Source organism: Gymnodraco acuticeps, unplaced genomic scaffold (assembly GCF_902827175.1).
Source record: "Gymnodraco acuticeps unplaced genomic scaffold, fGymAcu1.1, whole genome shotgun sequence".
Classification (NCBI taxonomy): Eukaryota; Metazoa; Chordata; class Actinopteri; order Perciformes; family Bathydraconidae; genus Gymnodraco; species Gymnodraco acuticeps.
In genome coordinates this window covers 3,083,110-3,100,596 of record NW_022989799.1, presented here as the reverse complement: position 1 = coordinate 3,100,596, position 17,487 = coordinate 3,083,110, and the positions used below count along the sequence as shown (strand labels likewise).

At 39.9% G+C, this 17,487-nt stretch overlaps 1 protein-coding gene across 1 annotated transcript in view; it reads right to left on the bottom strand.

Moving 5' to 3' along the window:
* The window catches only part of LOC117550984 (gamma-aminobutyric acid receptor subunit pi), a 159,289-nt gene that overhangs the window by 33,030 nt on the left and 108,772 nt on the right, over window positions 1-17,487 (bottom strand). The window contains exon 5 of the mRNA XM_034223638.1: window positions 9,036-9,253. Within this exon, the coding sequence (XP_034079529.1) occupies window positions 9,036-9,253 (218 nt within the window). The remainder of the gene's footprint in view (window positions 1-9,035; window positions 9,254-17,487) is intronic.

Below are 17,487 nucleotides of genomic sequence, written 5' to 3'. Positions count from 1 at the left end.
GAGACAGAATGGGGGGAAATAATCCAGGAAATCCCATTGTAGTATTTTTAATGAATTAATTGGTAAATTCCTCGGTAAAATAAGTATTTGGTCACCTACAAACAAACAAGATTTCTGGCTCTCACAGACCTGTTACTTGACGTGTCCCCCTGCTTAAGCCAGTACATGTCCAGGCCCGTCTGAAGTTTTCTAGAGAGCATTTAGATGATCCAGAAGAGGATTGGGAGAATGTCATATGGTCAGATGAAACCAAAATAGAACTTTTTGGTAAAAACTCAACTAGACGTGTTTGGAGGAGAAAGAATGCTGAGTTGCATCCAAAGAACACCATACCTACTGTGAAACATGGGGGTGGAAACATCATGCTTTGGGGCTGTTTTTCTGCAAAGGGACCAGGACGACTGATCCGTGTAAAGGAAAGAATGAATGGGGCCATGTATCGTGAGATTTTGAGTGACAACCTCCTTCCATCAGCAAGGGCATTGAAGATGAAACGTGGCTGGGTCTTTCAGCATGACAATGATCCCAAACACACTGCCCGGGCAACGAAGGAGTGGCTTCGTAAGAAGCATTTCAAGGTCCTGGAGTGGCCTAGCCAGTCTCCAGTTCTCAACCCCATAGCACATTTTTGGAGGGAGTTGAAAGTCCGTGTTGCCCAGCGACAGCCCCAAAACATCACTGCTCTAGAGGAGATCTGCATGGAGGAATGGGCCAAAATACCAGCAACAGTGTGTGAAAACCTTGTGAAGACTTACAGAAAACGTTTGACCTCTGTCATTGCCAACAAAGGGTATATAACAAAGTATTGAGATTAACTTTTGTTATTGACCAAATACTTATTTTCCACCATAATTTGCAAATCAATTCTTTAAAAATCAGACAATGTGATTTTCTGGATTTTTTTTTTTCTCATTTTGTCTCTCATAGTTGAGGTATACCTAGGATGAAAATTACAGGCCTCTCATCTTTTTAAGTGGGAGAACTTGCACAATTGGTGGCTGACTAAATACTTTTTTGCCCCACTGTATGTGTAATTCATGGCACAATTCAAACGGGATAAGAGATAACTTTTCTCTCGCCATTGACTTCAATATATAATTTTTCCGAAATAAGGTCCCATGGAGGTCCACCGGAAAGGGAGGGACTTTGCCTCTCTATTAGTAGTTCAGAAGAGTATATCACATTCACTGCCATGGACGCTGCTCTGTGGGCCAGTCTGTGTGATGCGGCCTGTTTCACTGTAGCCTAAAGGAGAGGGGTGATCCAGGAAGACTACTGGGACAAGAGTCACTTTATTAGAAGTTTAACTGTTGGTGCCTCCTTCTGTACCGCGTTAAATTGAAGTTAAGGCATAATCTTTGTCTCCAATATCTTTCTGTACTTACAGTTATGTGTGTTCACCACAATAATTGACATGTCTGTTAAACAGCACCACGTTGAAGTTAGATGGAAGCTGCCCCCCCCCCCCTGCCTGATGGAGCTTCTGGAAGAGTCTGCAGCGGAGCTAATTAAAGAGAACCAAGTAAATGTTCTGCTTGATTTGTGTTAAAATGTGTCTGCTGTTCTGTTTGTACATGAATATCTCTATTCTCTAAAGTTAAGTACATCTTGCAATTATGTGGAAAACCTCTCCAGTTTTTAAGTTAGCATTTAGATAAAGTACATTGGAATCTAATTTTACTGTATAATATTTCTATATATTTTCAAACTTACTCAATTTCAATGTTTAATATTCTGTTTCAAAAGGTGTTTTTCAGGACAATCGATAGTTTGAGCCTGTACAACCCAATTATTTAATCAGGTTTACTTCCTGTTTGGAAAAAAGCAAACATTTTATAAACCGAGCTTACTTACTTGTAGTCATACTTTGACCGTAACAAATAAGAGTTAATATACATTCCCATATCCACACTGTGCATATGATAATAAAGCCCTTTGAACCTTTTGAAGCTTACCCAATCCCCTCTGCTTAAAAAGAACATGTCAAATCAATGGCTACTTAAATAGCTAGCTCAACCCAATCAGTCTTGGAAAAGTTTAGAGTATTGTATGTTAACACTGATTTACATGTTTTGACAGAATGGAGGCAAAGATATTGTCGAAAAAGGACTATGCTGAGTGTCGTGAAGCTCCATGTCCTCCATGAAGTGCAGCAAAAGAAGACGCAACACCTCCCAACTTTATACTCCACTACAAATCAAAAGGAAATATTGTACTTTGTGCTTCACTATCTTATATAGAGTTTATAAAGTATAAGGTTCTGTTTTTTAATTTACCAAAAAATGTAAATATTGTTAGAAACCCTTGAGCTATTACGTTTTTGTTTGTTAATATTGGATGTTTACTACATGTAATACTCAAACAGCATTTAGCTAATTATAGTTTTACTTAAGTAACATTTTTATTACCAAACTTTCACTTGTAATAGAGTATTCTTACAGTGTCGTATGAATATTTTTACTTAAGAAAAGGGCTGGATACTTCTTCAACCTGCTTTGTTTAGTTTAACGGATGTATGTGCAGTATTTGTTAAAATCCTTGTAAACTGTAGATTAATCATGGCATGTATCAGACAACAGAACAAAAATAAATGTGTTGTTTAAAAGTGTCTACTGTTTCATGTTGTAGTAGCCTTAGTTTAAAACGGTTTTATTGAATAAGAATTTCATTTGATGATACTTAATAATTATATTTAAATATGACCTACATATTTATTAAATAAAAGGTAAGAATAGCAAATAAAAACAACCTGAAAAGCCAAATAGTTTTTACTGGAGATTTGTAAATAGATGCAAATGTAATCTTAAGTAAAATCTACTATGCAATAGTAAGTAAAATGTACTTACAAAACTGAAATTTGACACCAAAGTGTACTTAAGTGCCTTTAGTAACAAACACTTCTTAACTACGTAGATGCTACTTGAAATATATGTTGTTAAATTTGCTTAGGTTTTCTGAGTGCGTTTTCTTACCTCGGTTTTCCTAAGTAAGTCTTACTCCCCGTTTTTTTCAGTGTAGATTTAAAACTTTCCTATTCAAATGTTAGGCCGATCCAGCATCACAAGGGCTCACTGGACATAAGGCAATGGGATTTCGATACATTGCAGAAAATAATCTCTGAGGCTAACATTTATGATATTTATAGATTAATCTCCAAATATTAACACCACCTGGGGATTTTTGAAGCGAAAATGCAATTGACAGAAGTAAAGAGCAAAAGGTTTAGAGTGATGACGTTTAGTAGTCTAATGTCACTTGTTAACGACCACCATTTGTATGACTTGTACGAGTTGGGTCTTTACTGACGTATTTTATGTATAGATCTTGTAAGCTTGTGTTAGTCACATACCTTATTTCAGGCATCTAACCACAAACACGTACATGTACAAATGACACATACATGTACAAATGACAATAAAAGCCTTGAATCTTGAAACACGTTAAAAAAAACATTGACGCTAACTTATTAGGTTTTATGACTTCACCACAATATACAAAATATATTTTAAACCAATAAAATCACAATTTCATACATTAACCCTCTGAGACCCATATAGGACATTTCCGTTTTTGTATATTTTTGTGTTTTGCCTTATACATTGTCATTTCTTTACAGTACAATCAAGTTGTACACATCCCAGAAATCAGCACAACCTCAGCTGTGAAGTGTTCAATGATATATGTCACTCATTAGAGACTTATATAATAGGGGATATTTGCCCATAAAAAAAAAACGGAGCTTGAATTTTGTACTTATTTCATTACAAATAACTGCTAACCATAACATTGAAAGAAACATTCAACACAGAAAATTGCACACATTTATTATCATTGTATCAGAACTGATTAGAAGATTCTAACTTATTCTGTCCATTAGTTGTGCCCATTCTTTTGGGCAGTGTCCATGGGCGTTTTTTTGCCAGGAATTGTCATTTTTTGTCCTGCCAATTTTGAAGACTACACATGATATATATCATTTCCACAATCACACATAACATGCTGAGCAGATTCGTCTGAATTTTCATCGACATCGTCACCTTGAAATATCAGCTCCAAAGCCTCAGCTGCCATACCTCAGTCTACTTTGAAGACACTAAAAGAACGTATTCCAACTTTTATTTTGTTTTCGCGCGTGGAATTATACCGGCTCTCGTTTCAGTACACATAACAATGGAACTGAGAGGGAACACTCTGAATCAGACTCCGATTGGCTATGACTGCATCCACTCAGAGTGTCCGATTCAGAAACGTGACTCTTAGGCCCAATCCCAAACTACATTAAAAACCTGCCACACTGGAACTTATGTGAAATAAACAGCTGATAGATCTACAGTAGAGGTATCTGATATAGCGGATCTTTGTTAAGATCCATATGTCACGGATAGGATCATATTCTGTGCTAAATAAGAGACATGTAATCATTGACAAAACATCACCATGTTTTTATTGAACAAAATAATGTTGCTTAATCCACGTTGGCGTACTACAACTACAAAACCATCGGTTTGTTTTTTTCATCAGGAAATGCAGCCCGGCTCAAACAAACAATTTTGTATCATCATCCTCACGATCATTTAACACTAGAACCGCCAACGGGTACATTTTACCCGCAGCTGTTTTTTGATTGTATGTAACTTTATTTCAATAACATATTAAAGTTTCCCAGTCTGTGACTTTTCCTGAAAGTGTGTTATGTAGCACCCTCTGTTGTTAACAATTGTCAATATGAAGTCAGATTGAAAAAAATCGCCAAAAAAAAGGCCATTTATACCTATATCCGCCAGCGGGTAATATTTACCTCATAGAAAATGCAGCGTAAACATGACGTGTTGCTATAGCAATGCCTTTTGTCTACTGCGGTTCCTTATAGATAGAGAGATAGATTGAGAGAGAAGGATAGATAGATAGATATATTGATAGATAGATAGAGAGAGAGATAGACAGATAGATAGTTATAGATAGTGTAACATCTTGGAGAATACAAGATCTTGGATGACTGAGCTCACGTTGAGGACGTAATGCATGTGTGCAGGTTACGTGCCAGTTGAATAAAGATGGACACTCGGAATGAGAGAAGTAGTCCGCGTCGTCTGTTTATGTAGACAATTATATGTCCATAGAACAGAACATTACAGATAGATCGATAGATAGTTATAGATAGATAGACAGATTTGTACCTAAACAAAACACAAGTCTAACACCAAGCGTTTAAATCAGCACTCTTAGCGATATTTTATACTTCATGCTATCTGCACAAACTATATCACATGAAAAGCTGAGAGTCCACAGATTCTATTGGTATAAATGTCATCCCTGTGCGATCAAAACTCACTGTTCTGTATGATAAATAAAAGAACATTGTACCTTGAAAATCAATAGCGGGTATATTTTACCCGTTGGCGGTTTTAGGTATACAGCGACCTCTGGCAGTTCTAGTGTTAATGTATCATATGTTCGCCGAATTGACATGAAAGCACTAATAAATGTGAGTTAATCCACGTGAGTTTCCAACTACAAAAATAATCGGTTTGTTTTTATATCACATCTGACGGGAGGAAATGCAGCACGGCTCTCACTACCGATTTTTAATCCTAATTTAATCATCATCTTCACGATCATTTATGTTTATGTTCGCCAAATTGACATACAAGCACTGACAAATATGAATATACATTAAAACGTTATTAACTTGCCTAAACTCAGTAATTCACTAAAAATAGGTTTATTTTTAATGGAGCCTCGTCATCTCACCATGGGCTATAATATTATACTATTGTTAATAGTTTACTGTAACTGTACAGTTAACTGTAGGTTTGCTATTTATGCAGTGATCTGTCTCTTCCTCTCTCCTGCAGACAGCTGATCGCTGTCAGACCGGACCATGGCTGTAAAGGGCTAGGGGTGTCTAGTTCCCCCTCGACACATAGACTGATCCTTTTTTAAAATTGAATATATAAAGACTATATATTATTGAATTACAATTAAGATAATGAGATTAGATATACTTTATTTGATCTAAAATATTGATGTTTTTTCGTTACAGTAGCCTGTGAAAACCATAACAAATAAGTGATTAAATGCTACAGTATTCAGCAAACACAACTGCAGAGCTACACACATTGCAAACAAACTAAGGTCTACAACACCCAGTTGTCTTTGTGTATTTGTGAATGAAGCGCCATCTCATGGATAAATCCTGAAATTGAACAAATGGGGAAATTTGGCAACGCCCTCTTAGGAAATAGTGGGAGGGCTTTAATCTCCCAGCCACTGGGATCCGCTGGGTTTTCGGTTGGAATCCGCTGGATTGTCACAGAATATTATGACAGCATACGCGCATTTAAGTTGAAGCTGGCTTTGTGGGAGACACAGCTGTCAAGTGGTGACCCTGCTCATTTCCCTCATCTAAGAAATGTGCATATGACCGGAGTTACTGCTGACATGAGTCGGTACAAAGACAACATTACGGAATTGCTGCGGGAGTTTGAGCGGCGGTTTCAGGTCTTTGGTGAGCTTGAGACAGAGTTTGCAGTGTTTCGCTCGCCATTTGCAGTTAAGGCTGCGGATCTGCCCGTCGACATACAACTTGAGATAATCGACTTACAATGTGATCAGGATTTAAAGGACAAATTTGCCTCATCGGACTTGGGCACATTTTATCGGTATCTTTTGCCAGGATACCCCAAATTGACAGCCCTGGCAGCAAACGTTGTGAGCATGTTTGGGACCACCTACCTTTGTGAACAGGTTTTCTCTGTAATGAACATTACTAAAACAAAGCTGCGCTCAAGACTCACACACAAGTGCCTGAATGAACTCATTAAATTGGCTGCTAGTCAGGATTTTAAGCCTGATATTGATGCCATTGTGAGGGCTAAAAGATGTCAAGTTTCAGGAGCAAATTAATCAGTGACGTGAAAATAAGAACCTACTGAAATATTTGAACATGTTATATTATTATGTCATAGAACATTGTGTATTATAATGTCAATCAGCAGCTGCATTAGGCAAACAATAGTTTGATTTGATGTGGCACTGCCCAACTTCTTTTTAAAATATAGAAATGTTATATCTTCAAGGCAAGGGGGGTAACTCAAACTCCTCACTTAATAGCTCCCACGTTTTTATTTGTATTTTGTGGTGAGTCAGTTCAGGTGGAAACTGTGATCTGTTGTAAAGAACATATGTGTAGCACTTGAAATTGCACTTGTTTTTTCTTAATAAATGTCAGTTTGTTCATAACGTTTTGCGTCTCATTACATGTGGACATTTTCCGAATGTACTTGTAGCCTACTTATTTGCACTTAAACAGAAATATTGTCGTTATAGGGCCTGTGGGTTATTATGTTATGATTTTACTGGTCCGGCCCACTTTAGATCAAAGTGGGCAGTATGTGGCCCCTTAACTGAAATGAGTTTGCCACCCCTGGTTTAGATAGTTCACTTTAGTCTAAGTAGTGGGTCTCAAATGGTTTGGTAATCATTTATGCAAGTATTTCCAAGGCACACCTTTATATGATCATTATAGTTATACAAAACAAGAGAATAACAGGTATGAAATAATCCCAACTCATACTATGGGACAGTAACACAAGAATACAGTTTAAAAGGGGAGTGATTTGTAAAATATGCATAAAGAAAAAGTAAATCTGTTTACAGTTCTGTTTCACATGGGTGTTGAGATGTATCCATAGATTTAGTCCCTAATGTTGCTCTCAAAGTGCAGCAGATTGATGCATTTAACTTCAACATTTAAAAAAAAATCTTTACGGAGGAGCCCCCAGGGCTCGAGCTTAAGGGCGTCCCGTCGTAGGGACAGGGAGGATAAACATTTTTTTTGGCAAATTCCTGGCCCGCGAATAATGACAACTCTCCATCGCATTCAGTCCTTAGCAATATGCTGCGCTTCTCCCCATGTAGGGATGGGTACCGAGCCCCGGTATCAAACGGGCCCCGGGCCGGAATTATTAAAGAATGTGGTACCGTTAAGCTCCGACGTTATGGTACTGTAGAGTGGAGACATTTAAAAAATATACGTCTTATGTATTATTGCTACATAAACATTATATCGCAGTTTTAGTTTCGGCAACTCCGTTTCTAATATGCAAAAAGACTCCAAAATGCGTCTGATGTATTTTCGATCTTATTTTCGATCTTTCCAATCCAGACGAGAGATCTCTCTCTCCCGTCTGTGTGCGAGGGGACGGGGCAGTTTGTAAAGATCTCCTGACTGTGTTACAGACAGTCATCCTGGTTAGTGGTTACTCTGGGTTCTGTCTACAGGACAGTGTGTTGGATTTGTTAGTTGGATGGGACTTGATTGGATTCAATATTAGAATAACTTTCTCGTTTGTGTGTTTTAAAAAATATATATTTGGCCTTTGTTTATGTGATTGACTGATTTCCTCAAATAAAAAGGTTGATGAATTATCATCTAGATTTGTATGATGTTTTATTTATGTTAAAGGTCACTTTGAATGATTTTAACTAATGATAATGTAGAAAAACTAATATTTTAAATTCGGGACGGTCCACATTAATTTTGGGACAGCTTACATTGTATTTTGGCATGTAACATAAAAGCAGTAGAATGTTTAAATCCCATCATCACAGGCTTAAAAGAGCTGAACAAATTCACTTTCTGGATCATCTACAACCTTTCTATCTATAACCTGTCTGCTTGGCCCGAAGTCTAATCAGAAAGTCAGTGCGATGCATGTTTCAGAAGCTTGCCAAGAGCTTGTCAGACATTAAGCCCTTAGCACACAGAGCAATTAATGCTGAGAAGATGCTAACGGGACTCGCTGTTGCTTCAATATCCCACAGCTCTTTGTATTGACAGAATGCTTGCTTCAGTATTCATACAATCCAATACCCAGGTAATAGTAGACAGTCCCTGCTTTGCAATCACATTATCTCAAAATGTAAACCCTGCCGCCTCCCTCAGCCAATCCCTCCTCCGTTCCCTGGCCTACTTTTCATCATCTGTTGGAGCAGATAAAACATACAACTGATAAGCTTGTTCGTTATCCCACCTCAGAGCGTAAAGGACGGTCCCGTTGGGGAAGATGCGTATCAGCCTGTTCTCCACGGTGATGTCATGGAGGAAGGACTTCTTGGAGTCCACGATGAAGGTGTCAGGGACCCAGAGGAGCTCCACCAGCCGCCCGTCCAGGCTCAGGCTCTTGTTGCCTTCAAACACCAAGCGCTCGTCGGTCCAGCGCTGGCGGAGAAAGATGGTGGCGGTATAGTCCTGCAGGATCAATCAATCAATGTTTATTTATATAGCCCAATATCACAAATGTTACATTTGTCTCAGTGGACTTTACAGTTTGTACAAAATATCAGTATGACAATACGACACCCTCTGTCCTTAGACCCTCACATCGTACAAGGAAAAACTTCCGGAGAAAACCCACAGTTTAAAGGGAAAAATGGGAGAAACCTCAGGGAGAGCAACAGAGGAGGGATCCCTCTCCCAGGACGGACAGACGTGCAATAGATGCCGTGTGTAAATTGAAAAGATAATACATTTGCAACATAGGTAGTCCAAATGTTTGGAAATGCATGTGTGTATAATAGTAAGATGAATCCACGAGGATATCCATCCAGGACCTATGATCCAGGACCACAGCCACGACTCAAGATCCAGGGCTCGCGATCCAGGACAGAGGAGCGCAGGATCATCCATGACTCCGGATCCCGGCGTATATAGACACCAAAAAGAAAGACATTTGGGGAAGCTGGGTTAATCGGAACATGAGAGTACACAGGTATAGACAGAGAGAAGGAAGAAGTAAGATGTCCCCCGACAAACTAAGCCTATATCAGCAAAACTAGGGGCTGGATCTAATCAGCCCTAACTATAAGCTTTATCAAAAAGGAAGGTCTTAAGCGCACTCTTAAAAACGGATAGGGTGTCTGCCGCCCGAACACAAACTGGAAGCTGATTCCACAAATGTGGAGCTTGATAAGAAAAGGCTCTGGCTCCCATTGTACTTTTAGAGACTCTAGGAACAACCAACAACCCTGCATTCTTGGAACGCAATGCCCTAGTAGGACAGTAGGGTATAATGAGTTCTTTAAGGTAAGATGGCGCCTGCCCATTAAGGGCTTTGTAGGCGAGAAGAAGAATTTTAAATTCTATCCTGTGTTCTATAGGGAGCCAGTGTAAGGCAGCCAGAACAGGAGTAATGTGGTCCCTTTTCCTAACTCTGGTTAGTACACGAGCCGCAGCATTTTGAATCAGCTGAAGCGACTTGACTGACTTCTTGGTACACCCTGATAATAAAGAGTTACAATAATCCAGCCTTGAAGTAACAAATGCATGGACTAGTTTCTCTGCATCGTTTTGAGGCAAGATATGCCTGATTTTTGCAATGTTACGTAGATGGAAGTAGGCGGTCCTTGAAATTGATTTTATGTGGGCGTTAAAGGATAAATCCTGATCAAATATAACACCAAGATTCCTTACAGTCTCACTGGAGGCCAAATTAATGCCATCCATAGTTAGTATATCCTTAGATAATTTGCTTCGTAGATTCTTCGGGCCAAGTACAATAACTTCAGTTTTGGTCGTGTTTAACATCAAAAAGTTTAAGGTCATCCACGTTTTTAAGTCCTTAAGGCAGTCTTGAATTTTATTTAGATGATTAATTTCATCAGGCTTGATTGATAAATATAGTTGAGTATCATCCGCATAACAATGAAAATGTACAGAATCATTCCTTATAATATTGCCTAACGGAAGCATATATAATGTGAACAAAATAGGTCCAAAATAGGTCCTGTGGCACTCCATGGCTAACTTTGGTTTGCGTGGAAGATTCATCGTTGACACGTACAAACTGAGAGCGTTCAGATAGATAGGACCTAAACCAGTCTAAAGCAGTTCCCTGTATGCCAACTAAGTGCTCTAGTCTTTGCAATAAGATATCATTGTCGATAGTATCAAATGCAGCACTGAGATCGAGCAAAACAAGAATAGAGACACGTCCCTTGTCAGAGGCTATTAGAATGTCATTTGTGACTTTAACCAGAGCTGTCTCTGTGCTATGATGTGTTCTAAAGCCAGACTGAAAAGCTTCAAATAAATCATTGTTTTTTAAGTAATCACACAACTGTTTTGCGACCGCTTTCTCAAGAATTTTTGAGAGGAACGGAAGATTAGAAATAGGTCTATAGTTGGCTAAAACCTCTGGATCGAGGTTGTGCTTTTTAAGAAGCGGTTTTATCACTGCTACTTTGAATGATTGTGGAACATAGCCTGATAATAAAGACATATTCATAATATTTAATAAATAAGTGCTAATTAATGGAAAAACTTCCTTCAACAGCTTAGTTGGAATTGGGTCTAACATGCACGTTGATGGTTTAGAAGAGAGAATCATTGAATTTAATTGTTCAAGGTTTATGGCTGAAAAGCATTCTAGTTTACTATCTAGTGTAATATTAGAACTTACGTTTCCGGGAGCTGTTGATAACACTATACTGGTCAAAGGCAAGAGGTCATTAATTTTGTTTCTAAGAGTAACAATTTTATAGTTAAAAAAGCACATAAAATCATTACTACTGAGTGCTATGGGAATAGAAGGCTCAATCGAGCTGTGGCTTTCTGTCAGCCTGGCTACAGTGCTGAAAAGAAATCTTGCATTATTCTTATTCTCATCTATTAATGAAGAGTAGTAGGCTGCTCTCGCTTTACGCAGTGCTTTCTTATATTCATTGAGAGTAATATGCCAAATTAAACGAGATTCTTCAAGTTTCGTAGAACGCCATATCCTTTCAAGTTGTCTCGACTTTTGCTTTATTTTGCGGGTTTCGGCATTATGCCATGGAGCTAGTCTATGTTGTTTTATTTTCTTCTTTTTCAAAGGAGCAACAGAGTCTAATTTTATTCGCAGCGCATCTGTAGCACTATCAACAACATGATCAATTTGGGGTGGTGTACATTTTGTATAAGTTTCCTCCCTTACATGCAGACATGCTATCGAGTTAAGTATTGGTGGAATCTCTTCCTTAAATTTGGCTATAGCACTAACAGATAGGTTTCTGCTGCAGGAGCTTTTGACTTATGCTTTGTAGTCTCGTAACAGTACTTCAAAAGTTACTAAGAAATGGTCGGATAAAGCAGGATTATGCGGTTCGACTAATAGTTGCTCAATTTCAATACCATAAGTCAGAACAAGGTCGAGAGTGTGATTATAGCAGTGGGTTGGTTTATTTACACTCTGACAAAAACCAACAGAATCTAATATAGAGTTAAATGCAACAGTAAGGCTATTTTTATCATCGTCAACATGAATATTAAAGTCACCTACGATAATTACTTTATCTGTTTTAAGAACCAAAGTTGATAAAAACTCAGAGAATTCAGATAAGAATTCTGAATAAGGACCTGGTGCACGGTACACTGTAACAAATAAGATTGGCTGCAAAGTTTTCCAGGTCGGATGCGTAAGACTAAAAACGAGACTTTCAAAGGAGGTATAATTTAATTTTGGTTTAGTATTGATAAGTAAACTTGAGTCAAAGATGGCTGCAACTCCACCTCCTCGGCCCGTGCCTCGGGCAATATGAGTATTGATATGGCTGGGTGGAGTGGCCTCATTTATGCTGACATATTCTTCATGTCTCAACCAAGTTTCAGTGAGACAGCATATATCAATATTATAATCTGATATTAAATCATTTACCAATATTGCTTTAGATGCTAGAGATCTTATGTTTAAGAGACCACATTTAATATTCCTGTTTTGTTGCACTGTAGTAGTTGTTACATTTACTTTGATTAGGTTATTATGTATGACACCTCTATTAGGTTTTACCTTAACTTGTCCTTGGGCAGACACACACACCGCTAATATTGGGTATTTTATTGGGTTCGGGATTCCTATGGATGACTGCCGAGGAGAGAGCGCAGAGAAGCGTGTAAGACTGCGACTCCGCCTCCTGGTCTCAACTCCAGTTTGTCATGGATTAAGTCCACAAAGCCCTGAAATGTTTGCCGAAATGAGATTTGCACCTTCCAAAGTAGGATGAATGCCGTCTCTCTTAATCAGACCAGGTTTTCCCCAGAAGGCTGTCCAATTATTTACGAAGCCCACATTGTTTGCTGGGCACCACCAAGACAACCAGCGCTGAAATGATGACATGCGGCTATACATGTCATCATTGATCAGATTGGGGAGGGGACCAGAGAAGATTACGGTGTCCGACATTGTTTTAGCATAACTACACACCGACTCCACATTAAGTTTGGTGCATTCTGATCGGCGTATACGAACATCATTACCACCGACGTGAATAACAATCCTACTGTATTTACGTTTATTTTTAGCCAGCAGTTTAAGATGCGCCTCAACGTCGCCCGCTCTGGCCCCCGGAATGCATGTGACTGTGGAGGCTTCGGTCTCTAATTTCACGTGTCTCATAATAGAGCTACCAATAACCAGAGTTGGCTTCTCAGCGGGTGTCTCGCTGAGTGGGGAATATCTGTTAGATACGTGAACGGGTTGGTGGGGACCTGCGGGTTTCGCGTTATGCCCCTTCTGAACAGTCACCCAGTCTCCCTGCTGCTCGGGAGTTGCCGGGGGACGGCTAATAGGAGCTACCTTTTGCCGGTCCGCACCGGCTAACATGGGCTTTACTGTAGCTGAGTTTCTTTCTAAGATGCGGAGCCGGGCTTCTATGGCTATGATTCCCGCCTCCAACCTAACAACTATACTACATTTAACACATGTACCGGTACCAGTAAAGGAGGTAGGGAAGTAACCAAACATGAGACAGTTAGAGCAGGAAATAGCACCCGAGGGTGGGGAAAGAGCCATGGCTAGCTATCAAGCTAAAGTAGCTACCGTTAGCAAACCCGAAAAGAGTGTAGGCAACTGTGGAGTTACAGTCGCTAAGAGAAGGAGAGTTGTGAGAGCTTAAGTTATAGTAACGTGTGATTACAGCGTCAGGCAGTTGCCGTGATCAAGAGTTTTAAAACGATCGATTAAGTTAAGATAATAAGCTATCAGCAACAGAACGGGCACACGGGATACCCGGAGATGACAACAACCGGAAGTTACAACATGCTTACCGCAATAGTGGTCCGTGTAGAAACAGTCCAGCGACAAAGGACTGGTTCTCAAAGGACAGGATAAGTGTTCAAAGGTCACACCAGAACTATTGAACAACTTCCACAAGCGTTCTTAATAATATGCTGACTCATGTGTATTTTCTTCTTAAGTTTGTGTTATTGGGTATTGATGGTATCAGGTCCTTAAAGGTCTCCTATCATGCAAAATGCACTTTTTTATGTATTTTATACATAAATATGTGTCCCTGGGTGTGTCAGGGAACTCACAAAGTGTCAGAAAACAAAACCCTCTCTCTTTTCCTCCATGCACAAATCTCTAAAAACAGGGGTACAACGGAGCTGATCCAGATTTGCTGCCGATATGACGTAATATCGGAAATGTGTATTAATTAAATAATCCTTAATGTGGTTTGGAACATGATATGGCGTTTAACCTGTTAAGCCCTGAGCCTGTTTTTCAGGTCTCAGGCTCGAAAATGACATTCCCAGAACAAATAACTATAACTTCACTTCTAAAAAGGGGTACATTAATAATCTTTTTTCTCAAAGCAATGATAAACCTGTGAGTTGGATGTAGAAAAGTCAGAATCAATATATCATTTATGTATTAGTATTTTGTATTCATTCAGATTGAACATAGTGAAAACCACCCTTGAATGATGGAATAGTAGACTAAAAGCTTTAGGAATCCAAACTATAACATATAATAAGTACCCTGTATCAAGATTGAGGCAAAACAAGTGAAATTTGATCTTTTTAGAGAGATTTAGAAAGAAAAAACACTTCTGGGGTCATTTGGGTGGATTTTCCATATCTCTGGAACCCATCGGTCGATTTTGATGATTGACATCTCTTTTTAACTAGGGATGCTCCGATCGCCAATTTTGGGTCCGATCGCCGGAAACAGTATCGACCGATACCGATCCGATCGAGTGGGCGGGGCCTATGGGGATCTTCCATTTAAAGTGATGTTTAAAACTCAGTTAATGGGGCTCATTCACTGGCGCTTCCACAAACAATAACCAACATAATTATTACATTCAAATGAAGTACATTATTCAAGTTTACATTAACTTTGGATAATAATGAGGGAGAAATGAGCGGAAGCTCTCTCTTTTCTCGTTTCAAGCACCAAAAATGTTTCGGTCTAGAAGCAAGATGTTACGGTTGAGTGAAGGAAGCAGCACCCAAATGCAGATAACTCTGATTAACCTTTATTTCAAGGATAATGAAAATAATTTGGACAAAACAGAACACTCACCGGTGAACTAAGTCACCAACAAAAGACGAACCAACACTGAACACAGGAAGAGACAAGACTAAATACAGGGAGAGGTAATCACAGGACGAGAAACAGCCGGGCAGGGGAGGAGAAACACAAGGGCGACAGGTGAACACAATCAGACAATTAGACACACCAGGGAAACTAACGACAGGGAGGACAAACACAGGGAGAGGGACCAGACAATACACAAGGAGGAAAACAAGACAGGGAGAACCGAACAGCAAAATAAACCCAAACATACAAAACTACAAACGTGACATAACATGATAATCGTGACACAAGAACCGCATACGTCACGCTTATGTCGGAGGTGGGCGAGATTAACCTGAGCTAACAGTTAAAGACGAGTACGGCAAATAAAAGTTGTAACAAGCAGTAGCGCTGAGCAAAGTGACTAGAACGCAACCACACACTTATAAAAAAAACACACTTTATAAAGTCAGGCAATACTAACCAGGCTTAGTGTGATTCTGTTTATTTGTACCTTTCTTTAACCATCCGTTCGCTGTTATTGATCATTGTGGAGAGAGGCAGACGTTTTGTTTTGTATTATAGCAGCTATCGGATGGAATCAATACATGGGCTGCACAGGTTGTCATGTCCGACTATCACAAGTAGAATCATAATGAAAAATACGCCGGTAAAATGTGCCTGTAGAAAACGGCTTATGCCACAATAGGATAGCAACAAGTTGTCAAGATAGTCAGTTTAGCTTCGGTTGCTATGCTACATCACCCATTTTATACCAGATAAACTTTCATAACAGCGTTGTGATGCCAAACAGTGTCAATTCAGACTGAAACACATTCACTTGGGGAATTGGGGATATGTATCAGCTGCTTGTGTGACAGTCAGACATACTTTACAGCGGCCGCTGCCGTGTGAGCTAACCCGGAGCTAACAGGAGAATAAACTCCGGTGGAAGAGCAGCACTGCAGCGGTCGGTAAATACCGCTAAAACACATTAATAAACAATGAACCACGGCACTCTGGAGAAAAGTATAAGGTTGGAGAAGTAGTTATTTAATTTGATCTGGCTTCGTATGATTAAAAGCATCGACCCGACGCAGTCCCCCATTGTTGTTGTAGTGAGCGCCGTAATGTCGTTGGGGAGAAAATCGGCGACTTAAACGGTGACATCATGATTTTGTTCAGCGGTGTGAACAAAACCGGGGCTGAAAAGAAAAAACGGTTCCGAACCAGAAAAGCTCTAGCACGGAGCTAGAACGGGAACCGCGTTGGTGTGAAAGAGGCATTAGTGTGTGTTTTGCTCCGCTCACCGGTCCGTCACAGCGGGTGGAGCTGCAGGATTTCTGCTTCACACACGTTGCATACCGCTATTTTATTGTCATTTTCGGACACCTTAAAATACTGCCAGACTGGTGAAGCCATTTTGGCGAGCTTGTTTTGCCGCGCACTGAGAAAAGTGTCTTGTATTTTACGTCATGCGATCGGCATTTTTAGAGAGCACCGATCGATCGGCAGAGTGAGTATCGGCCAATATTGATCGGAGGCCGATCGGAGCATCCCTATTTTAAACCGTTAGAGCCAATAGAATCGAGGGGAAGTTCCTAAAAATCCATCTAAACATTACCCATTGGTGAATAGAGTGATGCGTAGCCAGAATGCCCCAGATTTGCCTCTCTATTGCCCCTGAATGGAGGAGGGACGCTGCAAAGCTGGAGAGAGTAACCCAGTCTCAGTGTCCTGCCCCTCTACTCTGTCAGTACACAGCTTTTGTGGGGCTTCCATTCCCCACAAAACTGTGTTCAGGGGCATGCCAGCAGCTGTGGAGCCAAAGCTAATAAGCTGTAGTATTCTCTGGTGGCCTACTCCGCTGCCAAACCTTCCATACAAAGGGAGTTTTGGCATGGGGGCTGACAAAGAAAAGGTCCGATTTTCTACTGAGGTTCTTGAACGCACCGCGGCACGCTCCCGTGGGGCCGCGGCTCTGTCCCATGGATGTATAATAAGAACTGGATACAGCGTGGGAGGCGGGGCCTCATTCATTCCTATGAGAGCTGCTCATTAGCGCATGATGATAAAATGGCTCAACTTTTGAGAGAGTGAAACGTCACAGATTACCCAGCATGCCTGAGAAGTACCCGTATGTGCACTC